The following is a 19,942-nucleotide window of genomic DNA, read 5'->3' as shown; positions in this document are numbered from 1 at the left end:
TCTAATGGCTTCAGAATTCTTTAGACACACTTGTCTCTTTTATTTTTGAGGGAGAGGAAGTGATTTGGATGGGTCCGGACCAAAAGAATATCGTTAATAGTTGGACATGTATAACTGAAGAGAATAGAATTCTATTCTGTAGTGCTTTCTTAATTTTTATTTCATCTTTTTAAGGACAAACAATTATACTGCTTTGACACCTTAAAGAAGTTAAAGCCTATAAAGCTTCTAGTAATTTTTATCGGTGGTGAACTCCAGCTTCACGTTGTGTTCTTTGCAATATGGGAGAAAAACTGGTAGGACTGCATGCCATTGTAATTAAACTGTTAAACATAGAAACTTGAAGGGAGAAGCTTGTTGTACCTGTTCGGGGAGTATCTGTCAGCATGTTTAAATGAAATTTTATTTTGAAACTGTATGTTTGTCATTATTAGCACATTCCTAAGCAGCATAACTAGTTTGTGATCAAATGATGGAGGTATCTTCAAAACATGTAATAACATTCATTGCACTGTAAACTCTGCACCTTTTGTATTTATTTTTGTTATTTTTATTTTTACAGGATTACAAAGCCATTGACATTTGCTGACTGTGTTGGTGATGAGCTTCCTTTAGGATGGGAAACTGTTTACGATCAACAGATTGGAGTTTATTATATGGACCACATAAATCGTGAGTAGATGTATGATTATTTTGAGGAATCCTAGCAACCTGATGTTAACTGGTGGCACTAACTTTGTTTCGGATACCATTTATGCATCTTATGCTACAGTGAGAAAATGTATGCAATGGATTTCTTGCAGTATCTGTTTTCTCATCATTCAAACAGGGGCACAATTCTTCTTCCATTTGTAAAGAATTTTACAACCTATGATTTAGTTATAGTGTATAAAACTATTTTGCTTTGCTTTGTCATACTGTGGAGTATCGGTAATTTTGTTATTGCTTTTTGTCATGTGTCAATTAAGAAGATTTTCATGCTGTACTCTTGTATTTCCTATTTTTCCAGTCATCCATAGTTTACTCTTCTACATTGAAAAACAAAATACATTCTGAGAGAAAAGTGCTGATTTTTAATTAGGAGCACTATGAAATACAATAATCTCATCCTCTCTTAAGCAGTGTATGCTTTATGCCTTAATGCAGTACAAAGTACTATCAAAAAACCAGCAGATGTCCCTTTTAGAAACTAAGAGGGAGAAATGTCCAGTGTTTTTCCTTTTGGACTATTGCTGAGCTTCGTATCGCCACTGTCTGGCAAATTCGCTAGTTACACTTTTAAAAAAAAAAAAAGTCTTATCTTTACAGCTTTGTACTACTGCTGCTGTTACTGTTGTGCTGCTGTCATTAAGCTTCTTATCATCAATGAGTGAATGCTTTCAATATTGTGGGAATTGGCAATTGGTGGGGAGGGAGGAAAGAAGAAAGTAGTTATATGGGCTATCACAGCAATGGTAAATAGCATAATCTGCAAAAACAACCTCAATACTATCTACTAATCTAGTCAATTAAAAAATAAAAGCGTAGAAATAGTTTTTGGCTTCCTGCCATCATTGGAATTACTTGTGTACTGTGGTTTCACAATTACTTATTTAAAAAAAACCCCAAAAACCCAACAGAAAAACAAATGTTCCCGTGATATTGTTTGACCCACACAGGCACTTATTTGTTGTGAAATTAACAAATATCACAAATTAAATAATAAGCTTTAAAGAGCTGTTAATGCACTGATCACAAGGATAGATAGCTGAGACAATTGAAAGGCAATAAATATAGACTATTAGGTAATTCTTACAATAACTCTGTTTAAAAGTAGCAGTAGCTTAATGATTGACATTTAAACTGTCATGGTAACTTTAGTTAATGCTGAAGTTTAATAAAAAGTGAGGTTTACATCGGAGTAAAGTAATGGAGTGCACTTGCACCAGTGTATGTACATGTGCTTTCACGCTCATACTAAAGGAAAAACAAACCACAAACAAGGATATTGGCAAGTCTTCTTTTTTTTCTTGAACTTTGTAAAAGGCTTTAGGAGTCCTGACAGATAACGAACAGAACATGAACTCCCATTGCAATGTGGTGCCTAAAAAAGCTACTAAAGCATACTACCAATAGGTGTCTTTGATAGGAATAACGATCACCATCGCATGCAAAAAAAAATCACTCCCCTTTGCTTTTCAGACTTTGTTATTAGCTGCTTTACCACAGACATCAAGTTTGAACTTACAGAAAGGATATTAATGATTGTAGACATGTCAGATCTGGCTTGCATTTTTTTTCTGTGCAGTTGAGAGCAAAAACTGTAGAAGAGTCTTTGCAGAGAGAAACTGTATTCCCAAATGCTCAGTGGTAAGGCACAGAAAGAGATTAATATAAATGTGTCTGGGAAAGTAAAGCTAATCATATTAGGAATTAAATAAAGGTAATATATGAACAGAGGGATAGCAACTTCATAGGGCCAGTGCTGAACAGAGTGAAAAGAACCATTTTGCAATTAACAAGGTTGCAAAATTTGTCTCTTTCATGATAACTAATTACTTGCAACCCACAGATATTATCCTAAATGGTAATTCAACCGTCACAGCAAAATGGGTTTGTCACCCTCAGGCTAATACAGTGCTTGCATATACAAGCAAGATTTATATTCAGAGAGAAGACAGAGTTGATATTATAGCTGGATAATCATTATTCAGAAATTAGTAGGATACTCGGTCCAATTTTAAACTGTGGACAACAAAGGTACCAATCAAGACTGCATTAACCTCTTTTGTAGAAGTGAGAACTAATGAGTCGACAATCATGTGCATCATGAGATGGTGTCAGGCAAGTGGCAGAGATGGTATAGGAACTGAAGAAATATTTTTCTGAAGTGAGTCCCTTACATTATATTCTGAACTATGTCTAAAATATATTCTGAACTCTGTCTAAAACAGTTGGAATGGCAACTTCCATGTGAAAACATTCAGACTGCCTTGTGTCGCTGGTCAGGTTAAATGCTTTATAAAGCGCTGGAGTTCTGTGTTAATTGACAAAACAGTTAGAAGTGCTTCGGTTTCAGAAAACACTGTGAGAAAATGCAAGGGGTAATTCAAAGAGAGTCTTTCTGGAGTTATGCTTACCAGGGACCTCTCACACTTTGTGCACTGTCTCAAGATTTTTGCCCTTGCACCTTTTAAAGAAACCCAAACAAACAGTAATACATCTGATTTTTTCCAAGCCTCTTGCTATGTTTGTTTACCCAGAAAGTAATAAAAAGATTTCTAGGCAATAACTTTCCATTTATATTGAAAAACCCCAGGAACAGAGGAATCTTCTGTAAATCTCAATGGTGCTTCCAACCCTGATCTCCATCTTGTTCTGTAAATTCAGTACTTTGTTGACACCCTTACTAAGCTGCTCTTGGCTTTTGTCCAACCATTGCTTAAAAACCTTGGTGGCTGCCAGCCACAGAATTCCTTTCCCTCCTCCTCAGAGTCTTGGGAGCCTTTGAAGTCTCCTTTAACCAGTTGGGCATTCCCCAGTGAGGGAATAATATATTCTCTGCATTTGTATGGGGCTGTTCTTAAATTACTGTAGTTTTGTTTGGTTGTTGTTGGGTTTTTTTTCTTAATTGGTTATAAAGAAATGAAGGAAGTGAATTTTATCATACAATGTAGCTTTAGTTTTGTTCTTGCATGGCAAACTTGTGTAGAAATCCAGGGCAAAGTGAAGCTTCTCTTCTTTGTAAAACAGAAGAGAACCTCACTACTGTACTGGAAAAGTTTTCTGCCTGAGAAGAATGTTGCTAGCTTTTGAGAAAGCTTCTGAAATAATTCAAGAAGAGATGCAGTGTCCTGTAGTATAGGATCTCAGAAGCTTAATGTGTGATACTACATAACATTTTAGCCTTGGCTGTTTATTGATATTAGAACTGCTAATTTCCTATTCAAAAAGATATACTTATTAGGACCCAGCTTCTCTGTCTCATAAATATTTATTAATTTCTGTGTAATTTCCACAGAGGATTAGCAATTTTAGGAATATTAAATTTGCACAGATTTCAGGAATACTTATGGACAGATGAGGTAGCATTGCAAATTGTCGTGTCCTCAGTAAAGGATGGGCTGCAATGTGAACTCTTATTTTCTTCTGCTTGCCCTGCGTGCTGAGAAGGATTTATGGAGACTGGAATAAGCCACAGCACATCCTGTCCTGGGCTGCAGGGGTAGTTTGGAGGCATTGGAGCCAGAAGGTATTGCTGGGAATCGAGGGTCCCTGGGATGTGAGGAGAAATTGCAGAACTGTAGGCACAATCTTCATACTGTTTGGAATGTGAGGAGTTGTGGGGAGAGAAAAGTTACAGCTGTTGAGAGAAAAGCTTGTTAGGAACCAAATACATGAATCTGTTGGAAATACTGCTCATAGATGAACTTCGTGGTTTTGTTTATGTGCTTTTCAGATGGCTCTCCAATGGTAGAGCTGCTAGCGTGACCTTGACATGGTTAGAGTTCTTAATATGCTGGGCTCAATCTTTTAGAGTTTCTTATTTTGTCACTGACACCAACATACTGGATTATGTACACAAGATTAATACAAAACAGTACTGGCTTTCATCTCTCGTGAGAAACAAAGTTTGGAAAAAATGACTAGGTGCTTAGCCTCCTGACTGTGCTGCAGGTTCTGCCGCTACTTTGAACACTGACATTGCATCTGCAGCAGCATCTTGCCAGTAGAGCCTCAATCATCAGAAATTAACATTCACTTAAACATGAGACTTTACATGTACGTCCTCCTATAAAACATATTTGGTAGCTTGAGCGTCACCACAAAAAGAAAACAAATGAACCAATATTTTTTTAGGATTTTAATGCATGTGTCCTTCTTAAATTTCTTTGAACTGCAAAGAGATTGCTGTACGGTCATAGCTTTGAAAATCAGTATATACGGGATAGATTTTGTGCTGGAAACATATTTTATATTTGTGTTTGAATATGAACTGCTTTAAACCCTGGAAAGGGAATGCATGAGAGTGCTGTTTCTTAAGACAAAAAAAGAAGCAATTTAAATTCTTTTATGGATTTGAGATTAAAATGTGAACATTTCTGTTGAGTGACCTTATTCTTAATTATGCAGGTGTAGTCAGTGACCTTTCAGGATGTTATACTTGTGAAGTTGTATGTAGTATCTTAAGGTTGTTCCAGTCATTTATAGAGTTATGGGTTAAGTGCTGCGATATCTGTCACTCTCGTATATGATTCTGGGCTTTTAGGTAGTTCTCAGAATTTTCAGGTTGGCTATGAGGGAAGGTTAGAGCAAAAAACCTGTTTTCATTGGGTTTGCTCTAGTTTGTAAAGAAAAAAAAATCAAATTTAAATGCCTGTTATATTTGACAGGGCTTTTCCTGTTCTTTATTCTTCATCCTTCATTCTTCTCATCCAGGCTGGAGTGATTTTGAGCACTGTGTAGTGTCAGGTGTGCTAGTTGAAAACAGATCTTAACAAAATAATTTGTGCTTTGGGATAAAATGTGTTACAAATTATTTTTTTATGCTTTTCTCCTTAGAGCTCACACAAATCGAGGACCCAAGGGAGCAATGGAGGAGGGAGCAGGAACGCATGCTAAAGGAATATTTAATAGTTGCCCAGGAGGCACTCAATGCCAAGAAAGAGATATACCAAATAAAGCAGCAGCGTTTTGAACTAGCCCAGGAAGAATATCAACAATTGCACAAAATGTGTGAGGATGACAGCCGTTCTTATGCCAGCTGTGAGTTCACTAGTCTTTTCTTGATTTACCCACCTGCCTCTCACAATGTGTAATGTAAGAAATACTGTGAAGTGTTTCTGTCACTCAGTTCTCTTCTGAATGAAGATCCTGACTACAGAAGATCACTTTGCGCTATCCTTTGACTTCCATTTCCTGTTAGGTCTATTAGAATATGTCTTTTTGACATTAAAGAGGGATATATCCCAGCTAGCATCTCTAGCCATCTTGGAGCTAGCCATAGTAATGCTTTGTGCAAGGCAACAAAGACAAGACTGAATGTTGCTGGACCAGCCACCTACTTGCCACCAGCCACCTACTTGCACTCCTAAATTCATAGATTATTCGATATCGGGGGGAACCATCAGGTTAGGGGAAGCCTTCTGCGGATCTGTGGTTTTTTAAAGAGTGGTCGTGGTCAACTTTTTCTAAAGAGTTAGGGACAAGGTGGTGTGCTCAAGAGTACCTCTGACCATGAAGGAGAAGGTGGTGTTTCATTAATGCACCTCATTCTTGAGTGCCAGCCTCTGATCGTAATGCTGGTGGTGTAGGTCATTGAGCCTTGATTTCACGCCCTTTTAATTCTTCATGTGTCTCTGGTAGCTTGGAGTAGATGATAGATTTTTTTCTGAAATCTGAAGTCGTTGCACCGCTGTCATGGCTGTTGGCTGGTGCAGTACGAAAAGGTGTCTTTACTGGAGTCAAAACAGTCTAGTTGAAAGAAGTGTACTCACCAGCCGTGTGGAAATGTAGTGGAGTTTCACTGCACTGGTGGCTTTTCAGTGGCCACCGTGTGTACAGCCATTGTTTAACTGCAGGATTTGCTGGTAAATGCCAAGTACTTGATAAATATGGGAAGCTCAGCTTAGCCCTTTCTGAAAATGTTCAAGAAACTTGACCGTGGAGGGGGGGTGAAAGTAGGCCTCTGGATAGAAGTATTTAGCTACTGATCCAGTGGCATTTATTAATCCAAGGTAATTCATATCTATGCCAAAATCCTGAATAAAAGATATTTTCTAGGGCTGAGGTGTCCCAGATGGTCTTGACCAAGTGTCCTTTTACTGTTGAACTGGGATTATCTCATCTTTTTATTTAATTTTAAATATAGTTATTTTGTGGTTTATTTTGTCACATAACTGAACAGTCTTATTTCTCCCTGTTACGTTCAAGTTTCTTAAAAATTATTAAGAAAGATTAATCTTTTTTCTTAATAAGAAATAAATTTTAAAAAAGAAATCATTGTTTAAACAGTGTTTAACTACTGTTTAAAGACTTGGAATAGGGTAAAAGATAGTGTCATCTATTTTATGAGAAAATTTGCAATAGTTCTGTGGGGTATTTTGTTGAATTACTTCAGGTGAATATACAGAAAGAAACTTCTGTTGAAGATGATAATATACTAGAAAAATATAACCTGTTTTTCATATTTTTAAAGCTCTTGGAAAAACAAGTTGCTTGAAACAGCAACAAAATATGACTGAAAATGGAAAAATTGGAGGTTATCTGTAGCATGAATGCAAATGCTGTCAATTGACTTTTATGTTTCTCAGTCTTCTGATAGTTGTTTTTTTTTAGGTATATCTGTGGAATTGATAATAAGATACTCTAAAATTGTTTAGATAAAACCATTCACTTGCTTTGAGTTGCAAAAATAATTTTCTACAGATGTGTTAATTTTATATTGGTTTAAGGTCACATGCATCTGTTTTGTGAAAATGGGATGGGCTGATTAGTCAGATGATGTCTTTAAAGGAAAAAAAAAAAATCCCTTTGGAGTTTAATCATGCTGTCAACTCAAGGTTCCACAAGGCTTCTCCACTTATTTTTCTTAATGCAACTCTTCCACACTACTTTGGGATGCTTGCTTCTTCATTTATTGTACAGAAATCTCAGGCTCCTAGTTCAAGTGCAATTAGATGGCCAAACTTGCGCGCATATATTGTGCATATTCCTACCTCCACCACCACTTATTTTCATCTGTTGAATTAAAAGAACTAAAACTTCATGAACTGTTTTCCTCCTTTTTGTTTGTGGGTGCTGCCATTGACTCAGTGTCGTGTGCTCATGAGTGGGAGGTGGTGTGAGCTCAGCAGTTGTGGGTTGGCAGGGAGGTGCCCATGCAGCAGTTTTGTGACTCAGTTGTGATCAGCACTGTTAAAAAAAAAAAAAAAAAAAAAAAATCCACAGAAAATCCTGGATTTAGAGAATTAGTCCAGGCATGACTACTCATTTTGGCAAGTTCCTGCATGCTTGACATGACCTTGGCGTTGCAGTATTCTTTTGAGAGTCAAAAGGCTCAGTGCAACACAGACACGGATAGGGGTTTCAAAGCAGCAGCCTTCAGCTTTACAAAAATATGGTAGGTCTAACAGCGCAACCCCATCCGCTCACATACCAGGAATTTTTCAGTGGGCCATTGCTGCTGTGAATGGCTCTCTATAAATCATAGTTGGTCTTGCCTTGCTTATCCTCTAGGACCTTTACTTCACCTGTCTAGGCTTTAGCTTGTAATGCCACGGCTTGAAATCATTGCCTGACTCTAGATATGCTGTGTTAAGAGCTCACTTGCCAGAGGTTGATCTGTATGTCGATTCTCTACACTGTTGCTTTAGCAGGCAACTTCTCTCTGTAGCTGATTGAATTTTGTTCTGACTCTAGTTTTTTTTTTTTTCTTTAGTCCCTATCATACCGTTAATTCAACATACCTAGGAAGCAATTGGCAATTGTTGATGTTACACAAACTGCTTGCATGAATAAATGCCACCATCCTTTCATGGAAGTTGGTTGATTTTAGGCAATATGCAGTGCTGCTATATACAATTTTTGTTATTGTTCAGGACAAAAAAAAAACAAACACCTTTCAGGCAGGCCAAAGGTAATTCTTTAGTTGTACTTTAATACATTGTATTAAAAGTTGTACTTTAATAAATTATTCTAAAACCTAGTGACTTGTAACACAAAGAATGGATGCAGTGGTCTTTTAAATAGTGCCACATCTTAACAAGTGTATTAAAGAAGAAAAAAAAAATCAATGTAAAATACTGTTTTCCATCTGTTTAGCATTCTCTGGATTTTCAACTAATACCAAGTATGATCCGTATCAGATTAAAGCAGAAATAGCCAGCCGTCGTGACAGAGTGAGTAATCTTTTTTTTTCATTTTGTAAAAATACGAATTGGGCATAGAGAAGGGAAGGGGGACTGTGTTTTTCTTTTACGTTAGCATTTACACTTGATGTTGCACACATTTTTTGAAATATCATAATAAAATTTGTTTTTCTACACTGACCTATTGTTCTGTTAAAATGAGTCTATCTTTACTGCATTTCAGTGACTTGCAAAGTAATGCTTTTTCCATGTTACATGCGTAAAGATTTTTGTCATGGATGTCAGAGGCACACTCAGCCAGGCTTTCAGAAATTGCTTTCTCTGTGCAAACTGCCACAAGTAGTAAATACTCTGCAGCCAAATTCTTTCTTGATTAAGTGCAGTTCAAAACCACTGTCTTCATATTTTCCCATTTACCCATTTTCAGTGGGGTTCTGTGGATGTCACTGAACTCTAGATTTAGCCATGTATTTGGAAATCTGTTCACAATTCAGTAGGCATGTTGGCCAAATAGAACTTTATAGCTCCTGTGAGGGGAGGAGAGTTTAAGCATTCTGACAGTGACAGGCAGTTCTGTAATAAAAATGTTCCATTTTTATATTTATTTTTAAACTAGAATCATGGTTTTGGTACTGTCTTTGCTGAAGGAAGAATAGTTGACTTCTTGAATTTCTCTCACGCTGCTTTAGCAAAGAGTTGAAGTCTGCACATTGGTTTCAAGCAAATTGATACAGCAGTCGTAAACAATTACAAAAAGCAGTTTATAAAATTAAGCTCTAGAACCTATTCCTAAATTGTATGTTTCTCTTTATTAATGGATAAAATGGGATTTAGCATGCCAGGCACTCAGCTCACAAAATAAATAAAAAATACTTATCTTTGCAGGATAGTGTTCCATTTTTGTTGTAGTGACCACTTTTCACATGAGTGCCTCTGAAAATAAATCCCGTTCGCCACCCTTCAAAGGCATTTATTCTATCTGTATAAGTTTACTACATGCTGACTAGTGTTTGCTTGTTTTACATACTCTAAATGTCAGCATATTCTAAACAAGAAAATAAGCCTTATTTATTTAAATAATATTTAAAGAAAATAAACAAGGTCTTCACTTACCAAACTGTTTCTGTTTCTTCATGTTAAAACAAAATAAATGGTTCAACTGAATGTGTGCATAGGCATTGAGTTGTTTCAGGTAATAGAATAAAATATTGACTATAAAGTGTTTGCACATGATATTAGTTATGCATTTTTTCATTTTACTTTTGGTGAGTGTTGAAAGTGGTGGTGAAGGTATAGGGTTTTTTGGGGGGCTGGTGCGATAAGTTTTGAGGAAAGGGCAAGAACATAGGGAAGGGAGGGCCACGCAGGATGATGGGACTCTGGCAGTCCTGGTTTGTATCCCTGGAACTGCTGTGAAGCCTTTCACCCTTGACCTAGAGCTGACAAAATTAATCTATGCCTGGATATGTAGGATTTTTTTTTACTCTATTTTTTACTAATAGTTTTGTCTTGTGTTGACATACGTGTGGAAATACAGAGCACTCTGGGTAAATTTTAGAAAAGGTACCAAATTTGATAGCTTGAGAAGAGATAGCTTTTTTTCTTCCATCCCTGCCTCTCTTTGGGCTCTCAGCTCAGTTTTACATGTCACCACTCCACACTGAAACATCTCTCTCTATTCCACTCATTTGCCTGTAGTCCCTTGCATCTTCCCCTCCCTGTTGCCCTCAGTTTTCTATCAGCTTCAGAGGGCAAGAAGCTGTTTCTTTGCAGATCATTCTTGGTGCTGATAGCGCTCTTCTAAGGTCTGCCCAACCTACTCAGGTAACTGTTTTCATAAAACCACAGAAATGTGTTTTTGGAGACATCGCTGCTTTGTCACTTTTGATTTATGCTTGCTAGTTGGGTCAGGGTAATTGGTAGGGGGATTGAGAGGGCAGGACAATATGAAAATAACTGTGGAAGATCAGGCTGCCATTTATGGGCGAGAGGTCAGTTCTGTTGTGAGTGATTTTTTTGTTTTCCCAGATTGAAAAATTAATAGCGTTGAATGTTCAGTCTTTTTTTAAGTTGACTGAAGAGCTGAAGACAGTTGAGAGCTATTTGTCTGCTACAAGGGGAGGAGAAAAATCACGTGTATTGAAACTTGCTAGCTGTTAGCATAAGCTATTGGAGGTAGAAAACCAACAGAATAGATGAGGAAATTTATACTCTGAAAGCTGAATGTTGTGACCGCTCTTTGATTGGGTCTTATGTTTCAAAAAGTCTTCTGTTATGTTAATGCAAATTTCAAAGCATAAAAAGAAGACGCCTTAGATCATCACTTCCATTTTTTTTAAAGTAACTTAAGATATTGTATTTGAAAAACAATTATTTTTATTATGAAAGTTTCTGTTACATATTATTACTTTATTTTGTTATCTTTAGCTTTCTAGGCTAAAACGAGAATTGGCACAGATGAAGCAGGAGCTGCAATATAAGGAAAAAGGAGTGGAAACTCTGCAAGAGTAAGTTAAGAATTTGTGGGAGGATATTTTTTTCTTTATTCCCCTTGGAATGAATTTCTTAGAAAACCGTTGCCAAAAAAAAAGGTTGAAACCTCTTAATTGCTTTGATTCAGAGTTTCTGCTATGACAGTGATGTGGGGTGAGAACAGCATGAAATGATGGAAGAAGGGTTGGATAGAATTGATTGGAATGATGATTTCATAGATGGACATGAAAAAACAGTTTTTTAGGCCCGGTTCTTTAACTCTTCCTGAAAATGCTCTTAAGGTGGAATTAGATTTTAAAAATACTTTTTAAAAATTTTTTATGTCTGATACCTACTGTGTGGAGCATAGCCAGAAGCACCAGGCAGTGGAGTAGTTATGTTGTGAACAGTACCAAGGCTTTCTGGCTGCGCACGATACGTCTCTTGGGGGAGGCCATGTGCCACAACACTGCTTCTACTTCTACCTGATGGTCGGGCCGTCTCATTCTGCACAGTATAGCTTATTTATGTGTCTGCAGTACATCTGATCGTCTGTGAGACCTTGGATTTTGTTGCGTGTCTGCAGAATTGGTGCATATAAACGTGACTCTGTCTCCTCCCTGCGAGGAAAGGTAGCTCGGGGCAATTTGCCATTGCTCCCAGGGCTATTAAGCAACCTGTGCTCTGTTTCCATCATGCTCAGTGGTGGCAAAGGTTGTTAAACTGCTGGGGTAGCCCTCTCCCTGCTACTCATCCTGCAGGCCATCAGATGGGAACTGAGTGACTTCCATCTGCACTCCGCGTAGTCCCCTACACATTTAGCATATACGCGGGAATGCCAGTGGGATAGGGAGAGAAGTTGCCAGGCCATGGAAAAGATGGCAGATAAACACAGGTTGTTGTGACTTCCAAATCTGGTCAGCAGGGCCAGAGGCTAGAGCATATGTTGAACAGCTCTTGGGTTTGCCTTGGTCATGTGGCTGTGCATTTAGAAATCTCAGCCATTTTTCCAGCATGCATATGAACAAACTGCCTAATGCAGGCGCTTCCTGAAAACATTGGAACACATGTCTAATGTGTTTTGCAGCATAAGTACAGTATCTGTGGAAATATTTTGAAGCTGTGTATTTATTGCGTTGGTGGTACAGAGCATGGGTGCACACTTTTGCTTCAGGAATCCTGGCAAAGTTCCAGGGATCCTGGAGCAATTAGGTTACTTATTTTCCAACTTTGATTTTGATTGGTATTGCATTAACAAAACGATATAAAGGGAGATACTCAGATTTTACTTCTAAAGAAGAGGAAGTAGCCCATGTGCTTCATATTGGTTTTTTTTGGGGTGATTTTTTTTTTTTAAGCTTAGAAGGTTCTTTTGTTTTATAATGCATTTTAAAAGCTTCAGAGAATGTTCAATTAAAATCCTTCATTGGCAGATAAAATGTAATAATTTTCAAGCATAAATATATTTTTATTGACTGCACAAACCATTTACAGGCATGTAGGGGAATTGTTAATGTATGATATTATCTGGAAATTAGTAAAATAAAGCACTCAGTGTATTGAAACAGCAAATATTTTAAGTAATATTTTAAGTATAGTCAGCGTTTTAGGATGGTGGCCTAGATACATAAGCGGTAATGGAACAAAGCAATTTTGTCTTAAGATTAATCATATTTTTTTTTAAGTAAGTAAGAATTGCTTTGCCTTTCCTGCTTTCTTTATTTGTTTTCCTTCTCCTGGTTATTGGGTTATTTTAAGGGTGTAGGTTCAATTGTTTTATAAAAGGACTGATCACTTGACTAGGATGATGAAAGTATTTGAAGGCCATTTGAAAGTCAAGATGGTTTTAATTAATATAATTAATTTAAGATAGTCCAGCAAAGTCAGTCTGTGAACGATTAAGAATGCAAGTATTAGTCTTGGATTTTAGCCCGAGTAAGTTGCCCGTAGTCCAGGATGGGGGTATAGGAGAGACATTCAAGAGAAGAATTAGTTTAAAGCACGTTTGATTAGTCAGTGGTCACTCTAATAATCTAGTTTAAAAGTTGAAGCATGACAACTCAGTGCTTCAGTGCTGCTCATTGCTGCTGTTGCTACAGTCACTCTGTCCCATTGTTGCACTGGGTGGCATTTGTTGTTGCTTGTTGAAGCTGGGGAGAACATCTCCCCTGTGTGTTATCCGGGATTGCAGTGAATTTATCAGTGTTTGTGCCTTGCTGAGCTCTGCTGTCTGCAATGACTTCTTCACTTGTGAACCAAAAGCTTGTGGGTTTTGTTTTGTAAGTATTTTTAATTGCCTTTCTGGTAAGATATGTGCCTTTTTTTGAGTATTTTGTTTCTAGTATGAAGTAAAACAATTTGGAGTGTACTCTCACTGTCTAACAACTGAAGAGAGAAGTTTCTCTAGCCTTCTCATGTTGTCAGCAGACAAGTCAGGTTAAAAGCCTAACTGTGCTCTAGGTTGTGCCTGAGCAATCCCTCCCCAACTCCTTTTATTTGTCAGGAGAAAGGGGTCGTTCAAGTCAAGTACTGAAGCTGAAGTATTTTACTTTTTGCATATCCACAGAGTAAGTGTACTGTATGAAAAGAAACTTGTTGATCCTTCTTTAAAAAAAAAATCTGGGATCTCCCCACCCTCCCCCTTTTTTCTTTAAAAAAACACCAGAACATCAAAGTTTCTTATATCTCAGACATTTCCCCTTTTTGTTACCTTCTCTATATTTTTGGTCTGCATATTTTTTTTTCCTTCTTGTGCTAGGTCAAATCTTCAAGTAACTGCCAAACAAGAATGGCATGCATCCTGTTCAGCTGTTTTAAAGCCATGTTCTTCGCTTTATTTCAAGTACAAGCCAAGAACAATATTAGGAGCTGTCACACTTTGGGCTTTACATCTGGCTGAATGTTTGCTTTGAAAGTCTGACCAGAATGGCATTATATGAGCAGGTATCAGAACCTGCTGCCGTGGGACTCCCTCTGCAACCTCTGCTGGGTATAGCTCTCAGAGAAGAGACAAATTTTATGGTTAGGGTGGTTAGGTTGCTCAGTATTTCCATCATTTCATGTTGCTGTCTAATTCAGATACCTTTGTTAAATGCAAATCTCTTGCACTGACATTTTCCACGTACAGTGTCTGCCTTGGACTGTGTTTTGTTTTCTGTTCTTTTCAGTTTTAGTAAAATGGCTTAGCCATCTTTGAGGAAAATGGAAAAAAAAAACCAACAACCAACCAACAAAACCCAACCACAGAACAACGAGAGAAAAGTGGGGTTTTGTGGGGGGAGAGAGGATTGAAGGGGTTTTTTAATAGCTCTACAACTCCAATACAGTCAGAATTTCAAATTTTGTAGCGCTGCGGCTTTTTGTTTGGGCTGTATTTTCTATGGTTTCATCCACATTTGGCAATGTTGTGATAAGCCTTTGGACATCACAGTCTGCCCTTGCCCACTGGAGACTTTGTAGAGCTGAGCGTTTTAAGCCTTGCAGAGATCCCACGTGTGTGACAGCGTTCCTCAGCCTCCACGGGTGCCTTTGCCCCAAGGTGTGGCTGATCCTGTTGCAGTCCGGAGTTGGAGGGTTAAAGATGAGCCTGTCCTGGGATGAATCCCTTCCTCTGACCCGTCAGGCAGCAGGGAATGAGAGCGAGGAGCAGTTCCTGCTTGCCCTGTGTTTTCAGTGACCCTTCTGATCGCAGGCAGGAATTTTGGAGGAAGAAGGCGTTTAGCAGCAAGGGAAATGAAAACTCGGCCAGTTGGCTGTGAGAGCGGAGGGAATGCTGATAGAAGTTGGGAGAGACAAGGAATTAGGACTGACTAAACAATTTATAGCTACAGACCAGTTTAGAGGATATGATACCTGACAAGAGCTTTAAAATTAGATTTTAACTCGACTACAGACCTGTGCTTTGGTGAGGGTGGGGGGAGTCCTACATCTCTGAAAGCATGTGGAGGAAAATAGAGGAACATGGAAACTGCCCTATAGGACTGAAAGTATTCTAAGTGTATTAATAATCTGCGTATCCTAGAAACGTCTTCCCCAGAAAATGTATACTTTATTCATAGTTTTGTGTATTAGTTGAATGTTCTTTTTATTCATACAAAGGTCTAATCTGTATGCGTGTCATGCTGTTTTCCATTAATAAAATGGAAGATTCCTGTTAACTTTGTGGCTTTCAAAACTAGAGCTTTATGAAAGGAGGGGAAAAAAAATTAACAGACAATAAATAACAAGTAATTTTGTAAGATACTTAAGTCAGTTTGGGTTGACAGCAATGCTGATTTAAGCTCAAATATTTCTGGCAGTAGAAACTTTTCTGATTCTTTCCTTAAACAAATATCAATTCATAAGTTGGGCTCCAACAGTGACGTCCAGGAACATGAATATGTGGGTAACTGGACAAAAATCTGGTTGAAATTAAATAATTTCCTTTTCCTGAAATGCCACCTTGGACCTGGCAAACAGTATAATGAGCAGTTGTGTAGGAGGCGTTTTCAGGTCTAACGTTTGGTGGAACCTATGTTCTTAACATTAAGGTAACCTTCAGATAAAACCACGTTATCTTTTTCATGTAACTTTTAGTGAATTGGATTAGTTGTTTTAACATGATTTTATCTTTTGGGGATTTTAACTAAAAATTAATCAAGACTCAAGTAAGCATCCTAAAAGGAAAACAGAACCAATCAAACAAAAAACCCAACTTTAATCCACATGACATTTAAGTCCTTTCTTGTTCTTGAACCAAAAATCGTAGAGACTTACACATTTTCTTATGCGATGTGGGGAAAATGGTGTTTAAGTAGAAAGCTTGAGGTTCAGACTTATTTTTTGTTGTCTCTAAAAGCAGGAACTGTCAGAAAAACAAACAAAACCAAAACTGTAGAAAGCCAACCTGCGTTTTTTTTCCTAACTATTGAGTTGCATGATAAAACCACAGGATTTTCATTCACGCCTTTTGATTTTTCATTTTAATACTTTAATTTTAAAACAAGTAATCTGCAAGTGGAATTTCACTGATTTTGTTTAACTGGCAGAACATGTTGAGTGAGTGTTGTTGGCACTCTTAGCTTAATATAATACCTACCTTGAAACTCTTAGTTATTCTCAATGTTTTAAATAGAGTTTGAGTATTCTTGCCATGTATGTATAGCATACCCTCTCCTACTACATCTTTTTATAAACTGATATCCTGTAGAATGACTGATGTGTGTTTTATCTTGAATTCTGTTAGCCAGAGACACCTTTTCCTGGAGATGTTTGTTCTTAGCAGTGGCTTAGGGACCAGTGCACATACCACCTTTGTTCTATATACACATTTTCTATGCCAGCTTAACAGGAAAATTGAGGGGTTTGTATTTTAACAGGAATTTAGCACAGTTTTCACTAATTGCTGTGGCTAGCCTGTTAAAATCCCATAGCCAATCCAAGACCAAATGGTACTTCTAGTAAGTTCTGCAGAGTGTCTGGTCTTGCTCTTTATCTGTAAATCGAAGCAAATGATCAAGATGATACACTGGACTAGACTTCTGTGTCCTGATCTGCTGTCCTTTACTACTGCGAACTGTTGAAAAAAAGTTGAAAACTCAGTGGATGTCCCACTTAAGATGAGAGATTTTTTTATGTCAAGGTGGAAACATTAGTAGTACTTCAGCCTGATGTAGCATATAGTGCTCTTGCTCCTTGCTGAGTTTGCATTTGAAATCTTCTGGGATGGTCCCGTGTAATGTTCCTTACTAGAGGATGATGATGTCTTCTAGAAAAGACACTCAAAGATGCCCATAAAGGCAGGAAAGCATTTGCAATAAAATTTTAGGAATTGGAAATTTCTTCCCAAGAAAGTGAAACGCCTTTGTTAGAAACTTCTAAAGCAAGATCAGATAGAAGTCCTGGAAGAGATGTTGCGATGTGTAGTGCTGCATGGAAAATGTGACAGCTAGACTGCTAATAGCTTTATCTTTTGAGTTATTACCGTGTAGGTTAGTGTGAGGTTGATTTTACTTTTGTTATGTGATACAGCGTAAAGATATTGCCTGTAAGCAAGCTCTGTATTAGGACATTAAAACCAGGAAATCTGTTGGTTCTGCAAAACCTGGGTAGTTAATTGCATTGCTTTGTCTTTAGAGTGTATTTGGGACTGGGTGCTGTGTTACATCCAAGTAGAGTATCATTTTATTCCTGGAAATAAAGTGGTACATGCATAAACAAGAGCTCTTAAAACATCTGTGTGCTTTCTAATATGTGAAAATTCCTGAATTTGTCTTAATCTTTTCAACAGGATTGATCGTAAGATGTCAAGTGCTCATACAAATTATAGATTGGATGAAGCACAAGCTATAATGAGTGAGCTTCGAACCATAAAGAAAGCTATATGCACAGGTGAAAAAGAAAGGCAGGACCTTATGCAGGTAAAAATATGCTACTGAACAAATAGCTGCTGAAAAGTAGTAACTTATCTCTATTTTCTTGTTTGTGATTGCATTGGGGTTACCAAGTTAAATAAGGAAGTGGAGTGGCCTAAACTGATTTTTCTGTTTGATAATTGCCAGTAGCAGGCAGCTTGAAACAGGTAAGTAGTCACAGTAGACCGTGAATGCCAGATTTCATATGCATTTCATATTTTTGTTTTAGATAATGTACTATCCTTACATTTAGATCAGTGTCTGTATTGAATATAGCTTTCCATTGCTGCTGACTATATTAAAGACTACTATGGAGTAATTATACTGCATTTAAAAAAAAAATCTTTAAGTTTTACCATATTTGTTTTTTGTTTTGTGTAACGTCTCTTTGTATTACCTATAATGAAGTGTGACTGAGAATTGTGTGCTAAAATGCGCTACAAAGTTTACCAGTTTGTCTACCATGTTTTCCCTTGTATAGGCATTTCACAAAACTGGATCTTTATGACACAATGCCACAGTTTGGCAGTTCTCCTTTTTTTCACCCCAAACTCTTCTGTTAAGTACCCATGTCAAGACACATATTAATTTCTAATGTTCTCACAAAACCCTCAAAGAGTATGATTAAATACAACATATACAGAAACCATCGTGCAAGCTTTAAATTATTTTATGAATCGGAGAATGAGGGTTGAGGGGAGACATGCCTGAGTAGCGACCGAACTTTTGAATGGATTCTGCATCCTGCTCCAAGCTCTCAGTTGCTGTGTCTGCATTATTAATGTGATGGGAGCACGATCAAAGAACCACAAGCCTCTGCCACCACAGAGACATCGGTATAGACTTGCCCAAATATGCTGCAGATACAGAGAGGTGACAGGGACAATTCTCTTCACCCAGTCTTCAAACTACTATATGGAAAAAGGCATCTTTGTTACCTAAATTTTTGGGACTGTACTAAATTAATACTGCCATTTAAACATTTTCTTGCAGTCTTCTCTGCAGTAGTGTTTTGCTGTTCCTTTTTTTTTTTTTTTTTTAAGTTGTTAAATGATATGGGTAGCTTGTAATCTACATATAATGAATTTCCACAGTTATACAATTATTCAGTCTCCAAAGCATTAACCAAAGGTCAGCTGATGGACCACAAATCCTTGTTCAAGTAGACAGAACACTTAAGTCACTATGAAAAGTTTCTGCCTTGGCAAGTTTTAACATATTTGATATTTTGTGTTGGCCAAGTTTTAAAGTGATTCTCAGTCTTCCACATGCCTGGCTAGCAAGAAATGATTAGAAAGGCAGTTCTTCATGGATGCAGTGACGCACATTTTAGGAAACTAACTTGTAATTTAAAGACTTGTGTGTGAGATCTTGGAGCAGCTTAACTACGGCCGTGTTTTGACTGCCCCACTAGATTTCTTTTTTTTCCCCTTTTCCTTACATTTTCAGTCCTCAGTGGCACTGAATCCAGCTGTAAACATTGACATGCCTTGAAAATCATATCTGTTAAACCAACTTTAAATGCACTTGCAGTTTTATTTAAATACAGCGTTGAGGGAGGTAGAAGTCTAGGATCAAGCTTAGCATCAAGGACTGAGCAATGCTGGCAGCACCAGAATGTAGAGCTTGCACAAGCCAGAAGTAAAAATGAAAAGTGTTGCCATTCTTCTTCATGGGTCTACGTGACATGCAGGAAATACCAGTATAGGAGGGTTTTTGTAAATAATGGCAATCTGTTATAATAGCATCCAATAATAGATATCAAGTCCAGGAGAATCTAAAAAATAGTTGTTCCACACAGGCCTAGCATGCAAAACAGTTCTGCGTGCTTTGTTGCAATTGTAATAAGGGATTAAATGCCATAATTTACAAGACCTACAGTTGTAAAAATTGTGTATTTCTGCCAACTTACTGTGCTCAGCAAAAATATCCAGCTTTCTGTCTGATAATTTTTTTTAAATTTTGACCAAAAAAACCCCACGTTCTTTTTGTTGTCACCAAACTTTTCTGTGCTTTGTCTTTTTATAATTAGTTGAATATTACTGTTACGGATTTATTTAGCTTTGTCAAACAAGTGCAAGTCTATTATAAGTATGTCCCTAATGAGACCAGAATTTGTTTTTTAATTTCCTATCAATTTTGACATTGTTTTGTTCTTGAAAATGCTACATTTTAAAGCTGTTGTTGGCAAGACAAGTTTTCTTACGAAAAACTAGTTGTTTTGAAAGC

At 37.4% G+C, this 19,942-nt stretch overlaps 1 protein-coding gene across 2 annotated transcripts in view; it reads left to right on the top strand.

The window, feature by feature from the left end:
* The first annotated feature begins 564 nt into the window (after positions 1-564).
* Positions 565-19,942, top strand: part of WWC3 (WWC family member 3) — a 66,246-nt gene continuing 46,868 nt past the window's right edge. For both annotated transcript variants that reach the window (XM_009885957.1, XM_009885956.1), the window contains exons 1-5: positions 565-672; positions 5,542-5,745; positions 8,803-8,879; positions 11,277-11,356; positions 17,590-17,719. In XM_009885957.1, coding sequence (XP_009884259.1) covers positions 657-672; positions 5,542-5,745; positions 8,803-8,879; positions 11,277-11,356; positions 17,590-17,719 — 507 coding nt within the window. In that variant the 5' untranslated portion in view covers positions 565-656. The remainder of the gene's footprint in view (positions 673-5,541; positions 5,746-8,802; positions 8,880-11,276; positions 11,357-17,589; positions 17,720-19,942) is intronic.

Source organism: Charadrius vociferus, unplaced genomic scaffold (assembly GCF_000708025.1).
Source record: "Charadrius vociferus isolate BGI_N301 unplaced genomic scaffold, ASM70802v2 scaffold105, whole genome shotgun sequence".
Lineage (NCBI taxonomy): Eukaryota > Metazoa > Chordata > Aves > Charadriiformes > Charadriidae > Charadrius > Charadrius vociferus.
Note: the sequence above shows the minus strand (reverse complement) of the source record. Positions and strands in the feature narration are given on the sequence as shown.